This window comes from Chiloscyllium plagiosum, chromosome 7, assembly GCF_004010195.1.
Source record: "Chiloscyllium plagiosum isolate BGI_BamShark_2017 chromosome 7, ASM401019v2, whole genome shotgun sequence".
NCBI lineage: Eukaryota > Metazoa > Chordata > Chondrichthyes > Orectolobiformes > Hemiscylliidae > Chiloscyllium > Chiloscyllium plagiosum.
Genome location: NC_057716.1, coordinates 13,804,808 through 13,828,596, shown reverse-complemented (window position 1 = coordinate 13,828,596; position 23,789 = coordinate 13,804,808). Strand labels below are relative to the sequence as shown.

At 40.3% G+C, this 23,789-nt stretch overlaps 1 protein-coding gene across 6 annotated transcripts in view; it reads right to left on the bottom strand.

Annotated features, from left to right (window-relative positions):
• iqca1 (IQ motif containing with AAA domain 1) overlaps positions 1 to 23,789 on the bottom strand; it is a 164,276-nt gene that overhangs the window by 121,622 nt on the left and 18,865 nt on the right. For 5 of the 6 annotated variants that reach the window (XR_006312075.1, XM_043693071.1, XM_043693074.1 and 2 more), the window contains exons 2-5: positions 20,048 to 20,375; positions 16,453 to 16,569; positions 9,380 to 9,571; positions 8,726 to 8,797 (exon numbers count right to left, since the gene is read on the bottom strand). Coding sequence is in view for 5 of the 6 variants with exons in the window: in XM_043693071.1 (XP_043549006.1) it covers positions 8,726 to 8,797; positions 9,380 to 9,571; positions 16,453 to 16,569; positions 20,048 to 20,375 (709 nt within the window). In the remaining variant the exon portion in view is untranslated. The remainder of the gene's footprint in view (positions 1 to 8,725; positions 8,798 to 9,379; positions 9,572 to 16,452; positions 16,570 to 20,047; positions 20,376 to 23,789) is intronic. The other variant, XM_043693072.1, reaches the window with a different exon arrangement.

Sequence of the window (23,789 nt, the reverse complement as noted above, 5' to 3'; positions counted from 1 at the left end):
CAATTAGATCTGGGTACTATAATCAGACTCATCTCATTTTGTCATCAGTAGGCCAGCACCACCACCCAATAGTAACCCCAGCTTGTAACATTCTTCAAAATTCATTAATATCTGTGGGCCCTATGTATAATTGTATACATGTGTACAATCTGGTTGGTCTCATCCTTCTTAAATGTTACCTCATTCCCTTCACTCATTACTGAGAATTGAGGGGTCCCCAGAAGGAAAACCATGTTGCCAAGTAAGTAGCCATTAATCTAAGTTGGGACTTAAAACTTCCACGGGAATAGTGAACACTTAGATACTTTGCTGTATGTGACTAAAGCATTTAAAAATTTATTGAAAATCACACTGTTGTTCTCTTCACAGTCCCACTTCCTAAAATTGTATGCAGGATATGACTCCTTCAAGGACCAAAGAACATCCCAAAGATTTACAACTAATACAAAATTAACTCAGAAAGTGTAAATATCAGAAGAGTGGCAACCAATTTGCATACAGGAATCTCCCACAAATAAACATGTGATACTGACCATTTGTGCAATTGACTAAGGGATAAATATTGGCCAGCACATCAAGGATTACTCCTTTTGAAAAAAGCCATGAGATCCTTAACATTCTCCTGAGATGCTAGACAGCGCATTGGTTTAATGTCTCATCTGAAAAATGGCACCTTATGAACTAGCGAAAATAATATACCTGAAGTATTGGAGGTTTACTGTATTGTCACGATCTCCACAATGTCCTAGTAGTCAGCTGAGGATGCAAATGAGAAAGCTCTCTGCCAGTAAATTTTACTTAAGGTAAAGTTACATTATTATTTAAGTGATTTATGCTGTAAATAAAATATATCAGTGATGTATATACATACTGCATTACATATATATATTACTTGGTCAGTGTTTTTACATTAATTATGTGGATCTCTTGATCAACTGGAATATTTGATCACTCCTGATTGCATAGGTGCTGGTTAATAAAACATTTGTCGTAATTTTGGTAATTGGGTCTCAGGAAAAGATTAGGTTGCAAGTCTCTAAAATAAATTGCTTTTGAACTCTAAACACTGCAATAAACACTGGCTGAAACCACCTCTCTCTCTTTATCTGCTTGGCTAAATACATACATTTAACTGTTGATGTAATGACCTATAAATTCCAATGCTGTTTGAAATCTGTGCCATTCTGAGAGAGGGAGTCAAATGCTAGATATAGACAGAACTCAAGTAAGATTACTTTCTTAATGCTTTTAACATTTACAGACCTTAAATCTAATGTCAACTGCTTCCACGAAGTTTTCCTATCCACTCCACTAGAATTCTTAGATTAGATTACTTGCAGTGTGGAAACAGGCCCTTCGGCCCAACAAGTCTACACCGACCCGCCGAAGCATAACCCACCCAGACGCATTCCCCTACATTTACCCCTTCACGTAACATTATGGGCAATTTAGCATGGCTGCACATTTTTGGACTGTGGGAGGAAACTGAAGCACCCGGAGGAAATCCACGCAGACACAGGGAGAACGTGCCTGAGGCGGGAATTGAACCCGATCTCTAGCGCTGTGAGGCAGCAGTGCTAACCACTGAGCCACCGTGCCGCCAGTTTTGTTCAAAAATGTGCAGCTTTTTCAGTAAAACTTGCATCACCATTCCAAATTCAGCTAATAATTCTCCTCTTACAAGTAAATAAGTGAAAATGAGCAATAATCTTGAAAATAAATGAACTAAATTAACCAAGCAACTAAATTAAGGGTTTAAGCTATCTAATGTTTTCATTTTAAGAAGTTTTCTACTCCTTCTTACATTATAAATCCACCCAGATGGAGTTCACATCTAGATTTCCTGAGCCAATTCATTTATCATGACTGAACTGAGTTAATCTTTCAATTAACAACATCATCCCACTACCTATTTCTGACCTTCCTAAAGATTGAATACCCTTGGCTGTTCACTTCCCTCCATTAATCACCCCACAGCCAAGTCTCTATAATGCTGTGGTTCTGTTCGCCGAGCTGGAAGTTTTTGTTGCAAACGTTTCGTCCCCTGGCTAGGCGACATCATCAGTGCTTGGGAGCCTCCTGCGAAGCGCTTCTTTGATGTTTCCTCCGGTGTTTATAGTGGTCTGTCCCTGCCGCTTCGGGTTGTCAGTTTCAGCTGTCCGCTGTAGTGGTTGGTATATTGGGTCCAGGTCGATGTGTTTGTTGATGGAGTTTGTGGATGAATGCCATGCCTCTAGGAATTCCCTGGCTGTTCTCTGTCTGGCTTGCCCTATGATAGTAGTGTTGTCCCAGTCGAATTCATGTTGCTTGTTGTCTGCGTGTGTGGCTACTAAGGATAGCTGGTCGTGTCGTTTCATGGCTAGTTGATGTTCATGTATGCGGATTGTTAGCTGTCTTCCTGTTTGTCCTATATAGTGTTTTGTGCAGTCCTTGCATGGTATTTTGTACACTACATTAGTTTTGCTCATGTTGGGTATCGGGTCCTTCGTTCTGGTGAGTTGTTGTCTGAGCGTGGCTGTTGGTCTGTGTGCCGTTATGAGTCCTAGGGGTCGCAGTAGTCTGGCTGTCAGTTCCGAGATGCTCCTGATGTATGGTAGTGTGGCTAGTCCTTTTGGTTGTGGTATGTCCTCGTTCCGTGGTCTTTCTCTTAGGCATCTGTTGATGAAGTTGTGCGGGTATCCGTTTTTGGCGAATACCTTGTATAGGTGTGCCTCCTCTTCTTTTTGCAGTTCTGGTGTACTGCAGTGTGTTGTGGCCCTTTTGAATAGTGTCCTGATGCAGCTTTGTTTGTGTGTGTTGGGGTGGTTACTTTCTCTATAATTGCAATTATATCATCGCTTTCTATTTTTCTACCTTTCATTTCTATCTTTGTCGCCCTACTCAAGTTCACGTTTAACTGCCACTCTAGTTTAATCCCTCACCCCCTGTACTAGTGAATGCTTCTACAATGATATTGGTCCTGATCCTGCAGGCGTGCAACCTGCGCAGTTTGTACAGCTCCCAATATGGTGATGCTTATTCCAAACCTGCTTCAGACTGGAAATGCCATTCACTAATCGGAGGAGATTGATAAATCTAGAAGGAAGTCTAGAATATTCTCCACCAAATAGATGTATTTGTGTCATGATTGGAACCATGTGGATCTTATTGACTATAAGATTCTTAACTGGAGCTGTTAACCTGGGCCAATCAGAGAGCCCTAGCTGACAGATGTAAACAGGGGATTCAGAGACTAACTCCGAGCTGGCTGGCCACAGCCAGTGTACTGTGCCCACGTAAATAAAGGGTGACCCAGCCACAGTATACTGGCCTCTGTGCAGTTATTTCAGTACATTAATGGAGTATGGATGATAGTTTGGATGATATCCCTTATGTATGTCTGGGAAGCAGAGAAGAGCCATTACACTGAAATGGAGGAGGGGCACCTATAAATTGACTTACTGACATCTGAGTGCACAAAGAGTGAGTCACTATTTCTCATCCCTTCTGCCAGTGAGCCCCACAGCCTCCAATAGACTAGAGCAAAGAAGCTGTACCAGCACCTCTCGGCAAGGTCTCAGTCCAGCAGACTGCAGCTGCCCAGGTCATCTCAAGCAAAGCAATAATGAAACAAAATGTAGGCACAGACAGAAAAGTACAATCAATTGTTGGCATTTTACAGTCATTTATAACTGTATAATTTACTTATGGACTGAATGGTCATGTTGTTGGGATGGGAGGGCACGGCAGTTCATTGACAATCAATGATGTTGAGAGGTTACAAGCAAACCACTTTTCCTATCGCACATAGAATATCTGAATTTCTGTTGAAGAGTCACCAGACTTAAAGAGTTCTTCACACAGATGCTGCCAGACCTGAGTTTAGCCAGCAATTCCATTTCATATCTCCAGCATCTGCAGGTCTTTGTATTATTTTAGAGGCGCAGACTAGGAAGATACTTTAAAATGGTGACACAACCCACTTCTGAGATTCATGCCCGACCCATTCCTCACCAGCACTAGAGAAGGGTCCTGATAGTCGACCTGCATCCTTATCCTGGCCGGCTCCACTGTAATGCTGGGACAGCTTCTGATGGCTCATGATTCATGATCCCCCAGGAAAAAAAAACTAATCACAGTCTGGATTCAGGGGCCATTTGAAACATAAAAATAGCCCCTTCATGTTCCGCAAGCTCTTTCTATACATTCCGTGGCACATTCTATATCCCTTTCATAGCCACTCCATGACAATACATCTCGTATGCAGCCAGCGCAGACCAATGCACCATTTATTACCAATGACAAGTAGAGAAAAGTAGTGAAAAAAGAAATCAGAAATTTGCAATATTATAAATGTGTCAGACATTAGTAGAATCAACAACATCAGCTTTCCCTCACTTCACACGTCTTAAGCTTGTCCAAATAAATATGCAGACATTGACAAAACAGAATAAGAAAGAATGACTTATGAAAGCCTCATAAAGACATCAATCATTCAAAGAAAACACTCCACTTCCACCTGTTAAAACAGAACCCATGCTGTGCAAACCCACTTGGAGCTTTGCCAAGCATTCAGTATGAGCACAGATGTCTGGCTATTTGTCCCCATTAAAACAGCTCTCAAATGGTCTCATTCCGAATACTTGATTGCACCACAACTCTCAAATTGATGAGCTCAGCAGGGTCCCCATTTTGACAATGGTTTTGTGCATACAGCTTCCTTGGTGAGTGGAAATGAACAGCCTGCAATTGTCATGGGGCAAAAAGATGACATTGGAGAATGGAGGGGCAATAGAGGGGGCATGGGAGTGGATAGGGAAAAGGCTTCACAGTCCCAACCGTTTCTAAAACAACTGAGGTAATGTCTGAGAGAACTGAGGAGAACTTTCTAACAAGTATGTTCAAGCACTGTCCAACATGGAGGCCAATTCCAATGTGATACCAGGTAGACAGAACAACATGATCCCAGCCTAACCTCCCAAAGCAAAAGATGCATGAAATGGGGCCATTTGTAAAGAGGTTTGGTTACCACCTACTTAAATAGCGAGCATCTTTCCAGGAGGTTTTTTAGTTTGTCAAACCTTTATTAGGCTTGGGATTGGAAATGTGGTAGCAATATGGTGCTATTTGAACAGCATCTATACTTGACACACTCCACTATTTGCATATGTTCTTACGGAAGTCTGACAGAATTTGGAGTCAATAGATGTGAAGCTGGAAACGTATAGCAGGTCAGACAGCATCCAAGGAGCAGAAAAGTCAACGTTTTGGGCCGAAACCTCTGACAGAATTTGGAATTTGTTTAATTGAAACATTTCCAACATCCTCCCAAGTCGTAAGTGTCTTCTAAGTTTCAACAAGGTTACCGCTCATTCTTAAAAACTCCAATGAATACAGATCCAACCTAATGAACCCCTCCTCATGAGAAAATCACTCCATACCCAGATTCAACCTGGCGAACCTTCTCTGAATTACCTCCAACATTAGCAAATCTTTTAGCTGATACATTCTTATATCTATTATTAGGTGTATTTCAGCTAGTGCCTTGCATTGATTTAGCATGATTTCCCTATTTTTATACAGGTAATTCTTCTATAACTCGATGGTTGCATTCTTGTGCAACCCCGCATTATAGAAAAATTGCTCTTCAGACACAGGACCTAAAGTGTTGTCAATGTAATCGTGTTAAAGCCAAAACACATTTTAAAAAATCACACTTTAGAAACAGAGCCCCCAATTCATCAACTGCGTTACAGCGAATTTGCGTTAACAAAACACGCATTATAGCAGAATGACCTGTACTCTATTCCTTGTGAAATAAAAGCCAATAGTCCATTTGACTTTGTAATTACCTGCTGGACAATTTGGTGGCTTTTTGTGATTTATACATGACAACTCCCAAATCTCTCTACAATGCAATTATATGCAGACTCTCTCCATTTAAATTATATTCAGCTCTTCTATTATTTCTGTCAAACTATATAATGTCACATTTCTCATTTTATATTCCATCTGCCAAGTTTTTGCCTCCTCACTCAACATGCTTATATTCCTCTGTAGGATTTTTGTATCAACGTCACCACTTGCCCTTGCATCTATTTTTGTTTCATTACAAACCTGGCAACATTATATTCACTTTCTTCACCCAAATCATTAGGACATATTGTAAGTAATATTGGCACCAGCATTGATCCCAATGGCACTGTTAGTTGCAGATTTCCATCCTGAAATGCACTCCTTATCCCAACTTCATGAGTTAGCCAATCCCCTATCCAACCCAACACCATGAGCTCTTACCTCATTGAGAAGGCTTGTGTGTAGTACCTTATCGAATGCCTTTTAAATCCAAATATATTAAATGTAATAGCTCCCCTTCTTCAATCAAGTTTGTTAACTTAAAAAATTCTAATAAATTTGGTCAAGCATGATGCCCCATTCGTGAAGCCATACTGATTCAGTTTGATTATGTTACATATTTTTAATTGTTCAACAATTACATCTTTCATGATAGAGTCAATAATTTTCACAATGATAGTAAACTAATTAGCCAAGAGTTGCCCATTTTTTGTCTTCCTCTGATTTGAATAAGGGTATTAAACTGGTAGTTTTCCAATGCTCTGGGACTTATTCTAAGAATTCTTGGAAGATCACTATCTTTGCATCCACTATCACTGTAACTACTTCCTTTAATATTGTAGGCTGCAACCCGTCAGCTTCAGGATATTTATCAGCCTTAAGCCCAATTAGTTTCCCTGGTAGTTTTCTCTGGTGATAGTTATCACATTTGTTTATTCCCCTTTACACCCTTCGTTACTTAGTGCTTCTGGATTGCTATTAATGTTTTGTACTCTGAAAACTGATGCAAAGTAATTAACCAATTCTTCTGCCAGCTCCTGGTTCCTCATTATTATCTCCCCAGCCTGTTCTCCAAAGGCCTGATATTCACTTTGTTCTCTCTCTTTTTATATATAAAGCTCTTACTATCTATTTTTATAATACTTGCCAGTTAACGCTCAAAGTTTTTTTTCCATCTGTTTACTTTGGTTGGTTTTTAAAACTTTCCTGCTCCTCTGGCTCACCATATTGTATTTTTTTTCCAAGTTAATACTATCCTTAACTTCTTTGATCAACCATATGGGTTGGCTTATCTCCTTCAGATGTCTTTTAAATGTCACAATTGTACCCACCTCCACTGCTTCCTTTGGCAGTATGTTCTGCATGAAAACATTGCCCCCTGGGTTCCTTGTAAATCTTTCCCCTCTCACCTTAAACGTATGCCCTCTAGTTTTGGACTCCCCTACCCTGCAAAAAAGATCTTGGCTATTCAGCCCATCCATGACTCTCATGACTTTATAAACATCTTTCAGTAACCCCTCAGCATCTGACGGTCCAGGGAAAATTGCCCCAGCCAGTTAGTTCTCCCTATAGCTCAAACACTCCAATCATGGCAACATCCTTGTAAATCTTTTCTGAACCATTTCAAGTTTAATAACATCTTTCCTATAGCAGGGAGACCAGAATTGAACGTAGTATTCCCAAAGTGGCTGAACCAATGTCTTGTACAGCAGCAACATGACATCCCAACTCCTGTACTCGATACTCTGACCAATCTGCCCTTATCAAAATAGTTGTTTCTGATACAGATTCCCTACTCTCAATATGAATTTTAAACTGGTACTAACAAAAAGATAATTGACTAACAATATTATGAAATTTTCAATGTTTCAGACTGGTTTAATTTTTACTGAGCAAAAAATGGGAACTAAATTAAGATTTGCATGACTCCAGAGACAGGTAATAAACCCAGGGTTATCATCTAATTATTTGTGTGGCATCTGACCTGCTGGAACCTGGAGATGGGGGCCCAGCAGAATGCAGGAAACCCTGAAATCACTGACAGGTTTCCCCTTTACCCCTTGCCGTAAGCCAAACTAATTGTAAGGAAGGCAAAAATTCAGAGGCTGTTGAAATGTATGAATGGCTTGACAAGGTTTTCAAAAAAAAAGCTTTCACTTTCTCTTATATAGATCCATGGAAAGCCAGAATACTGCAAGTAAGTCATTCCTTATGGAATGCATAATATGTAGTAGCTGTTGGAAATGTTTTTATAGCCTTTGTTAATTCTGCTTCTTAATTATTTCAGCTTTAGAAGGTTCAAGTGGGGATTAAACAAGATAATAAATTACCAATTAAAATTTTGGTTAGATTTAGCCCTTAATTTAGTTACTTGGTTAATTTACTTAATCTATTTACAAGATCATTGTTACGTTTCACTTCTTGTTTATTCACATGAGGAGAATTGTTAGCAGAATTTCTATTGGTAATGCAAGTAAAGCTCCGCGGGGAATTCTGGTGAAAATTTTGTGGAAGCAGTTGACATTAGATTTAGGGTCTGCAAATATTAGAAGCATAAAGAAAGTAATCTTAGTTATCTTCTGCCCATATCCAGCATTTGACTCCCTCTCTCAGAATGGCACGGATTTCAAATACCACTGGAATTTATAGATCATTCCACCTACAGTTAACCTTACACATTTATCCCAGCAGATGAAGAGAGAGAGTTGTTGGATGGTTTCAGACTGTGTTTTATTGTAGCTCAGAGTTCAAAAGCATCATGCTATTTTGGAGAATTGCAACCTAATCTTTTCCCAAGACCTCATTTCAGGTTAATTAATCAACTGACTGGCAATTCACCTCAATATCAGCTTGACAATGCTTACTTGTTAATTGCATCACTAGGACTCACCATTTCAATAAATATCATTTCTTCTGCACGTTCTTTCTTTGCTATTTTCCTCCCAGTATATCCACGCCACACCTACAAAATCAAATAAAGTTACTGCGAACAGCTTCTGTGTAGAAAGGAATGATTTTCAGGTGGTTTTCTTACATGATAGAAATAGAAACGTAACTATGAATTTGACCGAGTGCGGCCTTTTCAAGTTTTAAGTACAAACATAAATGATAAATGCATATGCTAAATAAAAGTCAATAATTAAGTTGCAGTTTATTATTTTACATTAGTAACATTCTTCAGTCCAAAGAGACAAATGAAAATAATTTGCTAAAAACAAAACTTTTACCTCACCATAATGTGTATGATGGATTTGTTTAACCTAAAGTCATGACACAGAAATTGAACAAAGTTTTATTGCTGACATATAGTGATTTTTTCTTTGTGTGGTGATCATAAATTGAAGAAATTGGGATTTTTACCAACTTTCCAGGATACCAAAACTAAATATTATAAATTATTTTGGACCTGAGATAGCCTTCATCCCAATAATATTATTGTAATGCCAATTATATTTGACAAGTTGCCTATTAATCATCATTTTCTCATTCTTAATCCTTATGCTTATGTTCTTCTCTTAAATCAAGATTATATGATATTAAAAACCTTTTGGATCCGAGTAGCTGCTATTTCAGGAGCCAGTGTGATTGCTGCTCGATATTTAGATAATCTATCCTTTTCCTCTTGCATTCGGATTTCCAGCATAAACTTGGCCCGTAGCCGTCCCTGTCGAGCACGCTCAGAAATTTGAATAACTTGAATGGCTTCTTCCAGCGTCAATACTTTGACAACTCTTTTCTAAAATGTGTAAGGAATAGGTTACACTGAGAGAAGGCAGTTTCAACTTGGTAAAAGAATAAATTATTTCATCAGATATCAAAACAAACTTATAATTCTGTTCTCAGATATTCAAAGATAAAAAATTAATAACAGATTAAATTTGACGTAATATCACTAGATACATCCAGGTTTGAAATGGACAGAAAACATTTTCAGTAAATTCTGTTTAAAAGGTAAAATTGCCATGGTCCCAGAGGATTATTGGGGTGTCTCTCATCAGAGAGAGACAGAGAGAGAGAGAAGTGGTGATGAGTTTAACCAGGTGAGGTGTGGAGTTCAGAAGGTAAAGAACTTCATGGTAGCCTCAGCCAGTGCGAGAATTGACCCATAAGGTTACCATCACTCTGCACTGCAAACCAGCTATCCAGCCAACTGGGCTGACTGATCTAAATCTAATCTGGCCAAGTGCCACTCAGCTCCTGCTCCATGGATGCTGCCTGACCTGCCGTGCGTTTCTAGCAACACACTCTCGACTCTGATCTCCAGCATCTGCAGACCTCACTTTCTCCTACCACTCAGCAGTCAACTCTCAATAGACAATAAGTGCAGGAGTGGGCTATTCGGCCCTTCGAGCCAGCACCACCATTCATTATGGTCATAGCTGATCAGCTATAATCAGTATCCTGTTCCTGCCTTATCCCCATAACCCTTGATTCCACTATCTTGAAGAGCTCTATCCATTTCTTTCTTGAAAGTATCCAGAGACCTGGTCTCCACTGCCTTCTGGGGCACAGCATTCCATATAGCCACTACTCTCTGGGTGAAGAAGTTTCTTCTCAACTCTGTTCTAAATGGCTTACCCCTTATTTTTAAACTGTGTCCTCTGGTTCTGGGCTCACCCATCAGCGGAAACATGATTCCTGCCTCCACAGTACCCAATCCGTTAACAATTTTATATGTCTCAATCAGATCCCCTCTCATCCTTATAAACTCAGGTGTGTACAAGCCCAGTCAGCCCAATCTTTCAACATTTGATAGTCCCGCCATTCCAGGAATTGACCTCATGAACTTATGCTGCACTCCCTCAACAGCCAGAATGTCCTTCCTCAAATTTGGAGACCAAACCTGCACACAGTACTCCAGGTGTGGTCTCAGTCGTCAGTAAAGTGAAAAAAAGGTGTTGTCAATATTTTTATCATGTGGCACTTACAAAACAATAGCATGCTCACTAATGCTTGGTTTGGGTTCTAACTGGGCTACTTAGCTCCCTTCCATATTACAGCCTTGATCCAAACATGCATGGAAAACATGAAACTCCAGAGTGAGATGAGAACAACTGCCTTTTGATATTAAGGCAGCATTACACTGAGTCTACTCAAACAGCCTGAGCAAAATTAAAATCAACTGAAACTGGCAGAAGTTATCCACTGCTTTGAGTCATACCTAGTGTAGAGGAAGATGGTTGTGGTTGCTGAGGCTCTCTCAGTCCCAGCAGTTCCTCATGGTATATTTTCTTTCCTAATCAACCGGATCAGAGATGTTATATACATCTCTAGTGGAGGTGGGACAGGAACTCAGGCCTCCTGGCTCAGAGGGAGGTATATCACCACTGCACCACATGGAAAGTCCTCAAGTCAACTGTACTACCCAATGCCCCAGTTAGTGGCTTAGACCCAAGCACCTTCATCTACCTTATCAATGGGATCTCCCTTCCATCATAAAATCAGAAGTTCACTTATGGTTGTATAATGTTCATACCATTTGCAACTCCTCAGCCACCAAAGTAGTCTGTTTCCATATCCAGAAAGACCTGGACCACATTCAGGCTAGGATGGATAAGTGACTCATAACATTCATGCTAAACAACTAGCAGGCAATTACCATCCACAACAAGAGAGAATTTAACCATCTCTCCTTGACATTTAGTGGCATAACTTCACAGAATTGATTGACCAGAAAACTCAACTGGACTAGCATATAAATACTGATGCTACAACAGCAAATCAGAAGCTGGAAATTCTGTGGTAAGTAACTCATCTCCTGCCTCCTCAAAGTCTATACACCGATTACAAGGCACAAGTCAGGAATGTGACAGAATTCTCTACTTGCCTGGGTGAATGCACTCCACCAACGCTCAATAAATTTGACTAAATACATGGAAAAAGCAGCCCCCTTGATCGGCACCCTATCCACCAATTTAAACATGCAATCCTTCCACCTGATGCACAGTGACAGCAATTATATCATCTACAAGATACATTACAGCAACTCACTAAGTCCCCTTCAACAAAACCATTCAAATGCAAGACCTGCTCAGCCATGAATTAGTTCAGGCTATCTAAAGGCTACTCCCATCAGCAGTGGGAGTTTTCTTGGAGGAGGCCAGTATCATGTGCTACCTGGTGAAAACTTTAGCCTATCTGGAAGGATTGCACCTTGTCAAACACCATGAGTGCTTCTGACAGAATGAACAAAAAGTGGAGAGCATGAAAGAACATTCCAAGTGGGTCCAGAAATAACAATTGTGTCAGAACAAGTTCACATCCCAGAGTATGGGTATTCAATGCAGCAATTGGGAGATCTTGCAGTACATGCATTAGGCAGACATTAATTTGCAAGTATAGGCCATAACTTGAAAACATTGAACAATAAAATGAAAACCACAGAAAAATCTTTAAAAAGAATCTGAGTCAGACACCCCCATTCATTGAGAGCTGTTGGTGGATGCCAAAAAACTTGAAACTAAAATAAAAAGAAATCAAAGACAACAGGACAGAGGAAAGAGTTTCAAGTTTATTACGTGATACCAGACAAAGAAAAACCAGTCTTGTCATTTGGTGGATTTGTACTGAAAAAGGTTAAAGGTGGGATACATAATGATAAAGTGGCTGGGAAATGTAGCTGTCAGAGTGGACTCTCCCACACCTGGAAAGTTGATCTCAATGTTTTAAAAAAATCTCTTTTGGCCACAAATGTATGGGAATGTATATCAATCGTGTTGAAATTTATGTTTCTGCAAGGCAATACTTTTCAGAGAGAGGTGTTTCTGAATCTCTCCAAAGTAACAGCAGACGCAAAAGAAAAACGAGGGAAACTAATCCACAATGCTGTTTCCCAGGCATATACCTTTCTTCAGTTCTGTTTTGTGAAAATAGGTTGTGATCAACTAAAAACAGATTCAATAATTTTTTTTACTGGTATCAATATCAGGAAGATAAACATTAAAGTGCAGGATGTTGCTGTGGTGGCATCTTCCAGAACTGACTTTATGGTGCTGGTGGCTTCATATATCTGGACTCTATGTTCACCGGCGGTCATGGAGTCATAGAGTTATGCATGATGGAAACAGCACCTTCAGCCCGAATCGTCACAGCAACCAGATATCCTAAACTGATCTAATCCCATTTGCCAGCATTTGGTCCAAAACCCTCTAAACCCTTTGTATTCATGTACTTTCTCTGGCAGCTTGCTCCATACATACGCCACCCCCTGCGTGAAAAAACTGCCCCTCAGGTCCCTTTTAAATCTTTTCCCACTCACCTTAAATCTCTGCCCTCTGGTTTTCAACTTTCCCACCTTGGGAAAAAGATCTGAGCTATTCACCCTATCTATGCCCTTCATGATTTTATAAACCTCTGTAAGGTCAGCCCTCAGCCTCTGACACTCCAGGGACAAAAACACCAGCCTATTCAGCACTCCCTATAACTCAAACCCTCTAACCCTGGCAACATCCTTGTAAATTGTTTCTGAACCCTTTCAAGTTTCACAAAATCCTCCCCACAGCAGGGAGACCAGAATTGAACATGTATTCTAAAGGTTGCCGAACCAATGTCCTGCACAGCTGCAATATAAGGCCCCAACTCCTCCACTCAAAGCACTGACTAATTAAAGCAAGCTTGCCAAACCCTTCTTCACCACTATGTCTACCAGTGATTCCACTTTCAAGGAACTCTATACCAACAATCCTAGGTCTCTCTGTTCAGCCACACTACTCAGGGCCCAACCCTTAACTGTATAACTGCTACCTAATTTAGCACATCAAAATGCAATACCTCACATTTATCTAAATTAAACTCCATTTGCCATTCCACAGCCCATTGGCACATCTGATTAAGATCCCATTGTACTCTGAGATAACCTCCACGGTCCACTACATCACCAATTTTGGCGCCATCTGAAAACTTATTAACCATACCACTTGCATTCACATCCAAATCATTTACATAAATGACAAAAAATAGTGGACCCAGTTCAATACCTTGCAGCACACCGCTGATCACAGGCCTCTAGTCTGAAAAACAACCCTCCATTACCAGCTTTTGTCTCTTAACTTCAAGTCAGTTTTGCATCCTATTGGCTAGTTTCTCAGATTCAAGTAATCTAGTCTTGCTAAGCAGTCTACCTGCAGAACCTTCTCAAATGTCTTTCTGCCCTTCCTTCCTCAAGCTTCTTTGTCACCTCCTTCAAAAAATGCAATCAAGTTAGTGAGACATGATTCCCCACTCTCAAAATCTTTGCCTTTCCAAATGCATGTAAATCCTATCCTTCATAATCCCCTCCACCAACTTATTCACCATTGACATTAGGCTCACTAGTCTATACTGCTCTGGCTTTTCCTTACCACCTTTCTGAAATAATGGCACCACATTGTCCACCCTCCAGTTTTCCAGCATCTCACCTGTGGCTGTCGATGATACAAATATCTCAGCAAGGGACCCAGCAACCTCTTCCTTATCTTCCTACAAAATTCTGGGATACACCTGGTCAGATGCAGGGATTTACCTACCTTTGTGCATTTTAAGACCTCAGCGTTTCCTCTCTTGTAATATGGATTCTTTCAGGTGATCAATATTTGCCTCCCCATGTTTCCTAGCTTCCATTTCCTTCTTCATAGTAAATACTGATGCAAAATATTCATTTAGTATCTCACCTGTCTCCTCCGGTTCCACACATATACGGACTTGTTGATCATTAAATAGTCCTATTCTCTCGCTGGTTACTCCTTTGTTCTTAACATACTTATAGAATCTCTTTGGATTCTCCTTAACTTCTAAGCTATGTCAGGTCCCCTTTTTGCTATTCTAATTTCCCTCTTAACCATTCCCCTGCTGCCTTTACACTCCTCCCTGTCACTCGATGCTGAAATCACATACAAGCATTGCAAAAGCAGTAGTTATGTCCAAGCTGAATAAGAGAGCATGAAACATTAACAACCTAATAGAGAACACCAGAAGATACGTCTACCAAAACCAACTCCTCAGTACAGTCCTGTAATAGTGATGTGACCTGGACATCAGACACTGCAAGAAAAGTTTGAGCACTTTCCACCTTCACTGTCTTAGATATATCCTTGGCAGCTCTCAACAGAACAAGGTTAATAACTCAAGTGGTCATGGAGCATATTAATACCATTAGCCTACACTAAATGCTAAGCCAATAACATATACCCTGCCTTTCCTGTGTTCAGAAAATGGATGACAGCCATTATACGGTAATCCATCTGAACAGTCATACCTTCACTACTAGGATCCTGCAAAAAAAATGTCAAAGAATGACACTGACATCTCGGAGACAGTCATTGACAGCCTTGATCTCTTGAGGCTGATGCCATTGTAGAGTATTGAAAAAGGCAAGCAGAAACAAAAATCTACCTAGTGAAGAAGAGGGTACAAGAAAACAGAGTCAACCATACACATTCCTCTGCAGCCAATGTTACATCAGATGATGCTTAACCCATTGTCGAACAAAATGAGCAACAGACAGAAAGGAAATGGCAGAATGGTTCCCTCCTTTTCCACCACTTAGGACTAACTACAACAATTAGCTTTTAAAAGCAGAAATGTTTTAACACTTTGAGTGCTGAGAATTTAAAGATCAGAAACAGGTCAGACTTTCTGATAGGTTTCAGTTTAAAAAAAGGCTTAGTACCTGAAATAAAAGCACAACAACACTCATTCACACAAGTCACACAGACAAGAAAAAATGATGACAGAAGTTGTACCGTGCAAGTCACTTTTATTAATAGTTGTCGACAGTAAGTGGAAACATTTCAGACCAGAATAATCTCTCTTGGTTCACTAAAGACAATAGAGATTGGACGTTGCTGGCTTACACCATGCAACAGCAGGTTTCTGGGTTTTCCAGTTTAAAATTACGTTTAAGCCCTTGTGGTGAAGTCATAACCTGAAGATGAAAGAATAGCCCCACATTTCACCAGTGGCAAATTTCTCGACAGCACTCTCTCTTAGTTTGAGAATCTCCTCCCATTTGGGTATCTTTGCCTCCCATCCTGACTGACCCTCACCTTCTAAAGATCAGAATTAAGAAGCTGCTTTGTGCAGTTGAGTTTTATCATACGACCATACTATTGGTGTTCCCATTGTCCACAAGAATCGTTTGGTAGGCTGAACAACTGTCTTGCAATGGAAATATTTGATAACTTTATCAGCGTTTCAGTTATGAATAGCCCCCAGGTATCTTTATTTATACTTCCTATCTCCATATGTCCTGCAAGTCAATCAGTTATTGTGATTCTGGGTCAAATCGAAATGGAGACAAGTGGTGATCAACATCTGGGAAGGTTGACTGTGTGGTAAGTGCTTTCCCAGAGACTTGACTAGGCATGGGTCTGTATAGAATGCCTCAGAAACACAAAAGGTCACCTGACCTACTGGGGTCCATTTTGTGTCAAGGTAAATTGGTATTTTACATTCTGTTTTTTATGTATCCAATTTATATCTTTATGGACATATTACTTGGACATAATAGACAGGAGGCTATCACCTTTAACACTGTAAAAAAAAGTTTAATTTACATTCTCAAGATGTAAAGAAATTAAACACAAAAACACTTTCAATATCAAAAGTAATGATGTATATATTTGTTTATGTACTACTAACTTGTTCCACTGGAAGTGAGGTTTCAGATAATATCTGCTCGAGAATGTTTTGCCTGATCTTCAAGACTTTCAGTTTATCTTTGACAAAGTATCCAGGGATGGGGATCTCAAGATCTTCCTGTGAAATTGAATTTGAGAAAAGTAAAAAAAAATGGTTTGAATCAACAAATTCAGAAAATGTATTCATTGCTCAGGACATCTTTTTATATCTCTTTGATGTAATTTGAAGCTTAAGTAGTCATCAGAAATCATTAAAAATTAATATGTGAGGTGACATAATTCAATGCAACTGTCAGAATGATGTTAATGATATCGCTTTCCCCAGAGCTATGTCTTAATGGCAATAGTAACTGAAATCAATTGCAAACTAATGCAACTAGTACTATGATTTATTTTATTCTGGATTAGTGAGGCACTTGGGGCTGTTTTCACTAGAGAAAAGAAGGTTTAGGGGTGACTTGATTGAGGTGTACAAGATGATTAGGGGGTTAGATAGGGTCGACAGTATGAACCTTTTCCCGCGTATTGAGTCGGGTATTACAAGGGGGCATAGCTTTAAATTAAGGGGGGGTAGATATAGGACTGATGTTAGGGGTAGGTTCTTCACTCAGCGAGTCGTTAGTTCATGGAATGCCCTGCCAGTAACAGTGGTGGACTCTCCCTCTTTATGGGCATTTAAGAGGGCATTGGATAGGTATATGGAGGATAGTGGGTTAGTGTAGTTTTAGGTGGGCTTGGATCGGCGCAACATCGAGGGCCCAAGGGCCTGTACTGCGCTGTATTCTTCTATGTTCTATGTAGTGGTGCTGGAAGAGCACAGCAGTTCAGGCAGCATCCGAGGAGCAGGAAAATCGATGTTTCGGGCAAAAGCCCTTCATCAGGAACACAGTATGATTTATTGTAGTCTTTTGAATATTGGGCAAATTAGTGAGTTTGAAGAAGATATATAGTTCAGGTTGAGGTTTTGAATGTAAGTTTGCTCACTGAGCTGGAAGATTCATTTTCAGTGATCCTCCGGTTAAGCACTGGTGTTATGGTCCACTTTCTATTCATGTGTTTAGATTTCCTTGCATTGGTGATGTAATTTCCTGTTCTTTTCCTCAGAGGGTGGTAGATGGGATCCAAATGGATGGGTTTGTTGATAGAGTTCTGGTTGGAACGCCATGCTTCTAAGAATTCTCGTGCACGTCTCTGTTTGGCTTGTCCTAGGATGGATGTGTTGTCCCAGTCAAAGTAGATGTCCTTCCTTATCTGTATGTAAAGATTCTAGTGATACTGGATCACATTTCTTTGTGGCTAGTTGATGTTCATGTATCCTGGTGGCTAGTTTTCTGCCTGTTTGTCCAATGTAGTGTTTGTTACAGTTCATGCATTGTATTTTGTAAGTGACATTCATTTTGCTTGTTGTCTGTATAGGGTCTTTTAAATTCATTAGCTGCTTTTTTGTGTGTTAGTGGGTTTGTGGGCATCATTGGACAAACAAGCAGAAAACAAACCACCAGGATACATTAGCATCAAATAGCCACAGAATGACATGACCCACTATCACTAGTATCCTTATATACAGATGAGGAAGGACACCACTTTGACTGGGAAAACACATCCATCCTACGACAAGCCAAACAGAGACACACATGAGAATTCCTTGAAGCACAGTATTCCAACCAGAACTCTATCAACATCTACCAACCTCTGAGAGAAGGAGCAGGAAATGACATCACCAAAACAGAAAATGATATCACCACAGGAAATGATATCACCAACCCAAGGAAACCTAAATACATATATAGAAAGTGGGCCATAACACCAGCACTTCATCAGAGGCTCACTGGTAATGTTACTTAGTATGGTCATGAAATGTCTGAAAATGAACCTTCCAGCTCAGCAAGCAAACTTACAACCTTTGTGCAAATTATTAGGGTTTTAAATTAAATAGCACCTGGGAATGGATGTGGGGATTATGATGAGCGATCAGACCATACCCATTCAGCCAATGCTTGACAACTATGTAAAATCTGCTCACTTTAATTAGATGAGCTTTCAATTTCAGATTTATCATTTTTTGAAATTCCACCAGGTAGCATGATGAGATGCCTGGATCTTTGGATTAATATCTAATGACATACCACTATGCTACCATCTGCCTATTTGGCTTCTGCTGATCGTAGTTGCAATACACTTGAGTGATATTAGATTAGATTAGATTAGATTAGATTAGATTAGATTAGATTACTTACAGTGTGGAAACAGGCCCTTCGGCCCAACTAGTCCACACCGCCCCGTCGAAGCGCAACCCACCCATACCCCTACATTTACCCCTTACCTAACACTACGGGCAATTTAGCATGGCCAATTCACCTGACTTGCACATCTTTGGACTGTGGCAGGAAACCGGGGCACCCGGAGGAAACCCACGCAGACACGGGGAGAACGTGCAAACTCCACACAGTCAGTCGCCTGAGGCGGGAATTGAACCCGGGTCTCTAGCGCTGTGAGTAATATTAGTAATATTATCCGATTACTAGCAGTGGATGCAAGGTGTAAGATAAGGGCATGTGCCATTCGTGTTAAAAACGCAGATCCCTTTCAGGGTCAACCAATCAAATGTAATAGAATCACAGAAACAAAGAACTGTGGACTCTGGAAATCTGAAATAAAAATAGAAAGTTCTGGAGAAACTCAGCAGGTTGGCACCATCTGTGAAGAGAAAAGCAGAGTTTCAAGTCTTGTAACTCTTTCTCAGTACAGATGCTGCCATACCTGCTGAATTTCTCCAGCAATATATTTTTATTTCAGTACATCTCCAGAGTTGATTGCGCTGAAGAGCTGAATTCTTTAAGTCCCCCTCTGATTCTACTTTGAATTTGTTCCTCTCTTGTTTCCCCACCTTTTTGATTTGCATTTTGATTACACTAGCCTGGTCACCAGCACTTGAACTTTTTATTTGTTTAGGCAGTTAATTGGGTGGCTCGTGGTGGATTTTTCAAATGTATGAGAAGAGCTGAAATCTAATACTGTTTTGGTTTAATCTTCTGCCTTGTACACCCAGAAATCCCGACCTGTTCTCTTGAATTTTTGATCGTTTCACTGCACATGGTGGACAGTGCTCATAGCAATTTGTTTTGTTTGATGAGTGATGGGTGTCTGAAATAAAGAACAAGAGAGTTGAATTCTTGTCGATTTTTGACCACCCGATGTAGTGATGGGTGGTTGGGTAGGGGGAAAGGTCGGGGGACTTCATGGCCCAGGGCCTAGCTAAGGCAACAATCAACATGTCCAGGCATCAAGCTGTGGAGAGAGAATGCTGTAATTCCCAATGGCCTGCCTTTCTTTGTGGCTATGTCCATGCTCAGGTGTCCTTGGAGAGAGAGCATTAGGTGTCCACCAGCACCAATGTAGCTTTTACACAGAGGTGGGCACTTTGCGTTGGCATGCAGTACCTCCCCGTCCAACACCATTTCAATTTAGTCATCTCCCTTGGTAAACTCTTAGCTCAATTTCAGCGACTATCCAATTGAACGCTCTTTAACTCTCAAGCCAACATCAGATCCATTGCATTTCTTTATATCGCTAATCCATGATGGAACCACACTTACTGGGGTTAGCTTGAGGTCTTGCAGGACATCATCACAATAGTGGTACTCTGAGAACTCCAGCTTCACCATTTCATTCTTTAGCTCCAGGATTCTGCCCATAACCCCATCCAGCACATGATGAATAACTCTTCGCTTCTGAGGATGCACAATCTGGTCATACAGAACTTCCATACTACGGAAAATCTGCACGTACTTAACATAGAATGTTACCAGCATCTGAAAGATTATCACACGGTCTGTCTGTGGTTTAGCAACCTGGGCATTGATTTCCTGCTTCAGAAGATATTCCAGGTCCTCATGGGTATCAACCCACATCTTATTGTAAGTGCTACAATGAAAGAAAGCAGATACAAAAAGTTAAACAACATTATAATCTGATTGGGAAATATTTAAATTAAAGGAGAAATCGAAGACCTAACAATTAACTGGCAGAATTATGGCACAGGATTTCATGTTCTTTAAAGAAATAAATTTTATTGTATAACAACAAGCATTATACAAACAAAGCATTATTATCATAACACCTTGATCATAAAGGTTTATGCTATAAACTTTCTATTTACTAACACACAAAGACACACATTGCCTTATCTCATGAAATCTGTAAACTTCATTCACTTTTCCTGGGAGCAACTCATAATTAAGTAAATCACTCTGAAATTCACTCACATTTCTCTACAATGTTCCAGCCATTCGCCAAGGTAAGTTTTAATGGGGGTCTTTCCTATAGCTTTAAGCTAAGCAACTATCCAAGTTCTTTTCCAAACATTGGATCCCACAGCTACAGCTCTCTACAATTTCTACACATAGGTTCAAAACCTCAGTAAACACACTTAGTTTTCAATAGCCCACTGTTCTGGTTTCAAATGGTAAACAAACTAATTATGTCTTCAGCTACAAAAAGGTTAAATGCTTCTTATTGAGAAATGATGTTTATTTCCTCCATGGGCTTCCAGGTAAACAAATATTCCTGTCGTTTTTCCTTGAACAAATGTGTCTTAGACTGAATACCATTCCCAACCACAGACTTCATAATGGACAACAGATCGAGATTTGTGCTGCTTCAGATGTAGGTCCAGCTTTATCTCTCAACTTCCAAGGAGATAGTAGCCACATGAAATTCAAATCACATTCAGCCTCTTAGGTGCTTTCCCAAACCTAGTCATACCTGCTGGTTACATCCTCATTGAATTCAGAGAGATAACTCACAATAAAGAACCTCAAAAAAAAACTTTTCAAAAAGTCATCTCTCTAAGCTCCATTGACCTTCGTAGCAATGGGACACACATACTGTTCCCAGATAATAATGCCATTTAATTATCTTTGAACTCCAAAGAACAAAGAACGGCACAGTATAGGAACAAGCCCTCCAGCCCACCATGACTGCGCCCACACACGATCCATTTCTGAACCAAAAGCCTTTTGATCCCAAGTGATCCATATCCCTCTATTCCCTGCCTATTCATATATCTGTCAAGATGCTTCTTCAAAATTGCTATTGTATCCACCTCCACCTCCTCCTCTGATAGTGCATTCCAGGCACTTAACACCCTCTGTGTAAAAACCTTGCCTCTTACATCTCCTTTAAACCTGCCCCCTCCTCCTTTTTAGGTATGTGCAAAGCTTTAGTTAATTCTTAAAAACTATATTAATAATTTCTAGTTTGTATTGTTTCTAGTTCTCTAGTTAAATATGCCCATCCTCTATTTATCATCTTAATTTTCTAGCAATTAACCTCAAGTCAACATGAACCTCTCTCCCTATAATAACTTAAAAGCTTGTTTGAATTTGTCTTAGTTCAGTACCTGTTTCTCAGCCAGATGTCCTATTTTCTACACCTTAGATATTAATAACCAATTATATTCTAAAAAATCTGAATTAACTACTAGATATTCAGAACACTAACCACTAATTACAGTAAATGTGTTAGATATAATTTATAAAATCATATATTGGAACAGAACAAGAAGTAGTCGGCACGGTGTGGGCGGCACGGTGGCACAGTGGTTAGCACTGCTGCCTCACAGCGCCAGAGACCCGGGTTCAATTCCCGCCTCAGGCGACTGACTGTGTGGAGTTTGCACGTTCTCCCCGTGTCTGCGTGGGTTTCCTCCGGGTGCTCCGGTTTCCTCCCACAGTCCAAAGATGTGCAGGGTCAGGTGAATTGGCCATACTAAATTGTCCGTAGTGTTAGGTAAGGGGTAAATGTAGAGGTATGGGTGGGTTTCACTTCGGCGGGTCGGTGTGGACTTGTTGGGCCGAAGGGTCTGTTTCCACACTGAAATCTAATCTAATCTAATCTAATCTAATCTAGTCACTCAGCCCTTTGAGAATGTGCTCTTTGGTACAGGAATCCCTTCACCTTTTATATGCCTCCAGAAATTTTTCTTCTTCAAGTATGTATCTAATTAATTTTTGAATTTGAGTGTGAGTCTGTATCCACCAGTGCATTCCAAATCCTGAACATTCATCACATTTATAAATCATTGTCTCACCGCTGGCTCTTTTGCCAATTCTGTAAATTGGTGCCCTCCGGGTATCAATGAGTCTGTATCCACCAGTGCATTCCAAATCCTGAACATTCATCACATTTATAAAATCATTGTCTCACCGCTGGCTCTTTTGCCAATTCTGTAAATTGGTGCCCTCCAGGTATCAACACTTAGACCAGTGGAAACCATTTCTCTTTACTTGCTCTTTATCATTTTAAACTTCATGCAATATCCATCCACATCTACTTCAATGAATAAATTACATGTTCAGAACTGTTTAGGAGCAAACAATCACTTGTAAGTACATAATTGAATCTTGGTGAAGAGGACGATACATGAAGTTTTTCACATGACGCTCAACGGGCCAACACAAGGGGGCATGGTTTGACTTCCTGCAACTTCCTGAACTACAAAGGAACTATTCAAACTCAAGTACACTTTCCATTTCTGAAGGAACCAGGACCAGATTTATGGGCTAGAAATGCAGAGCACTGTGGTAACAAAAATGAAAACAGAAACAGAGTCGCAATCTGACTACATGGCTGATGATTTTTTACTTGCTTCTCATGAATTTCTCGGAGCAGTTGCTGCAAATTCTCAAAGGGGAGTATGAGCAGCCAGAGGCCATTGTAGTACACATTGGTACCAATGACAGAGGCAGAGAAACTGATGAGCTTCTGCAGAATGAATATAGGAGGGTATGCAGGAGATTAAAAAGCAATCTCATGATTACATCCAGTGCCACATGCTTGGAGGATAGGGAAGATTAACGAGTGGCTGAGAAGGTGGTGTAGGGGGCAGGGATTCAGATTTTTGGAACTTTGGGATCTCTTATGAGTCAGAAATGATCTCTACAAGAGAGATGGGTGACACCTGAACTCAAGGGAAATTTGCTAGTGCTTTAAACTAGTATGAAGGTAGGATGGAGGGATCCTAAGCAGTCACGAGAAAAGAGAGAAGATTGAGGATGATTCAGAAGTTAAAGTGTGCCAATTGAATAGGCAAGGCAGGCAAGAGCATGGCAGAGAATGAGGTAAGACTGAAGAACTAAACCGATGCATTTCAATGCAAGAGGCCTGACAAGGAAGGCAAATGATCTCAGGACATGTTTGGGAACATGAGACTGGGATAGCAACAGTTATTACAGAAATATGGCTGATGGAGGGATAGGACGAGCAGCTCAATGTTCCTGGGTACAGATGCTATAGGAAGGATAGAAGTGGAGGCAAGAGAGGAGGGAGATTGGCAAT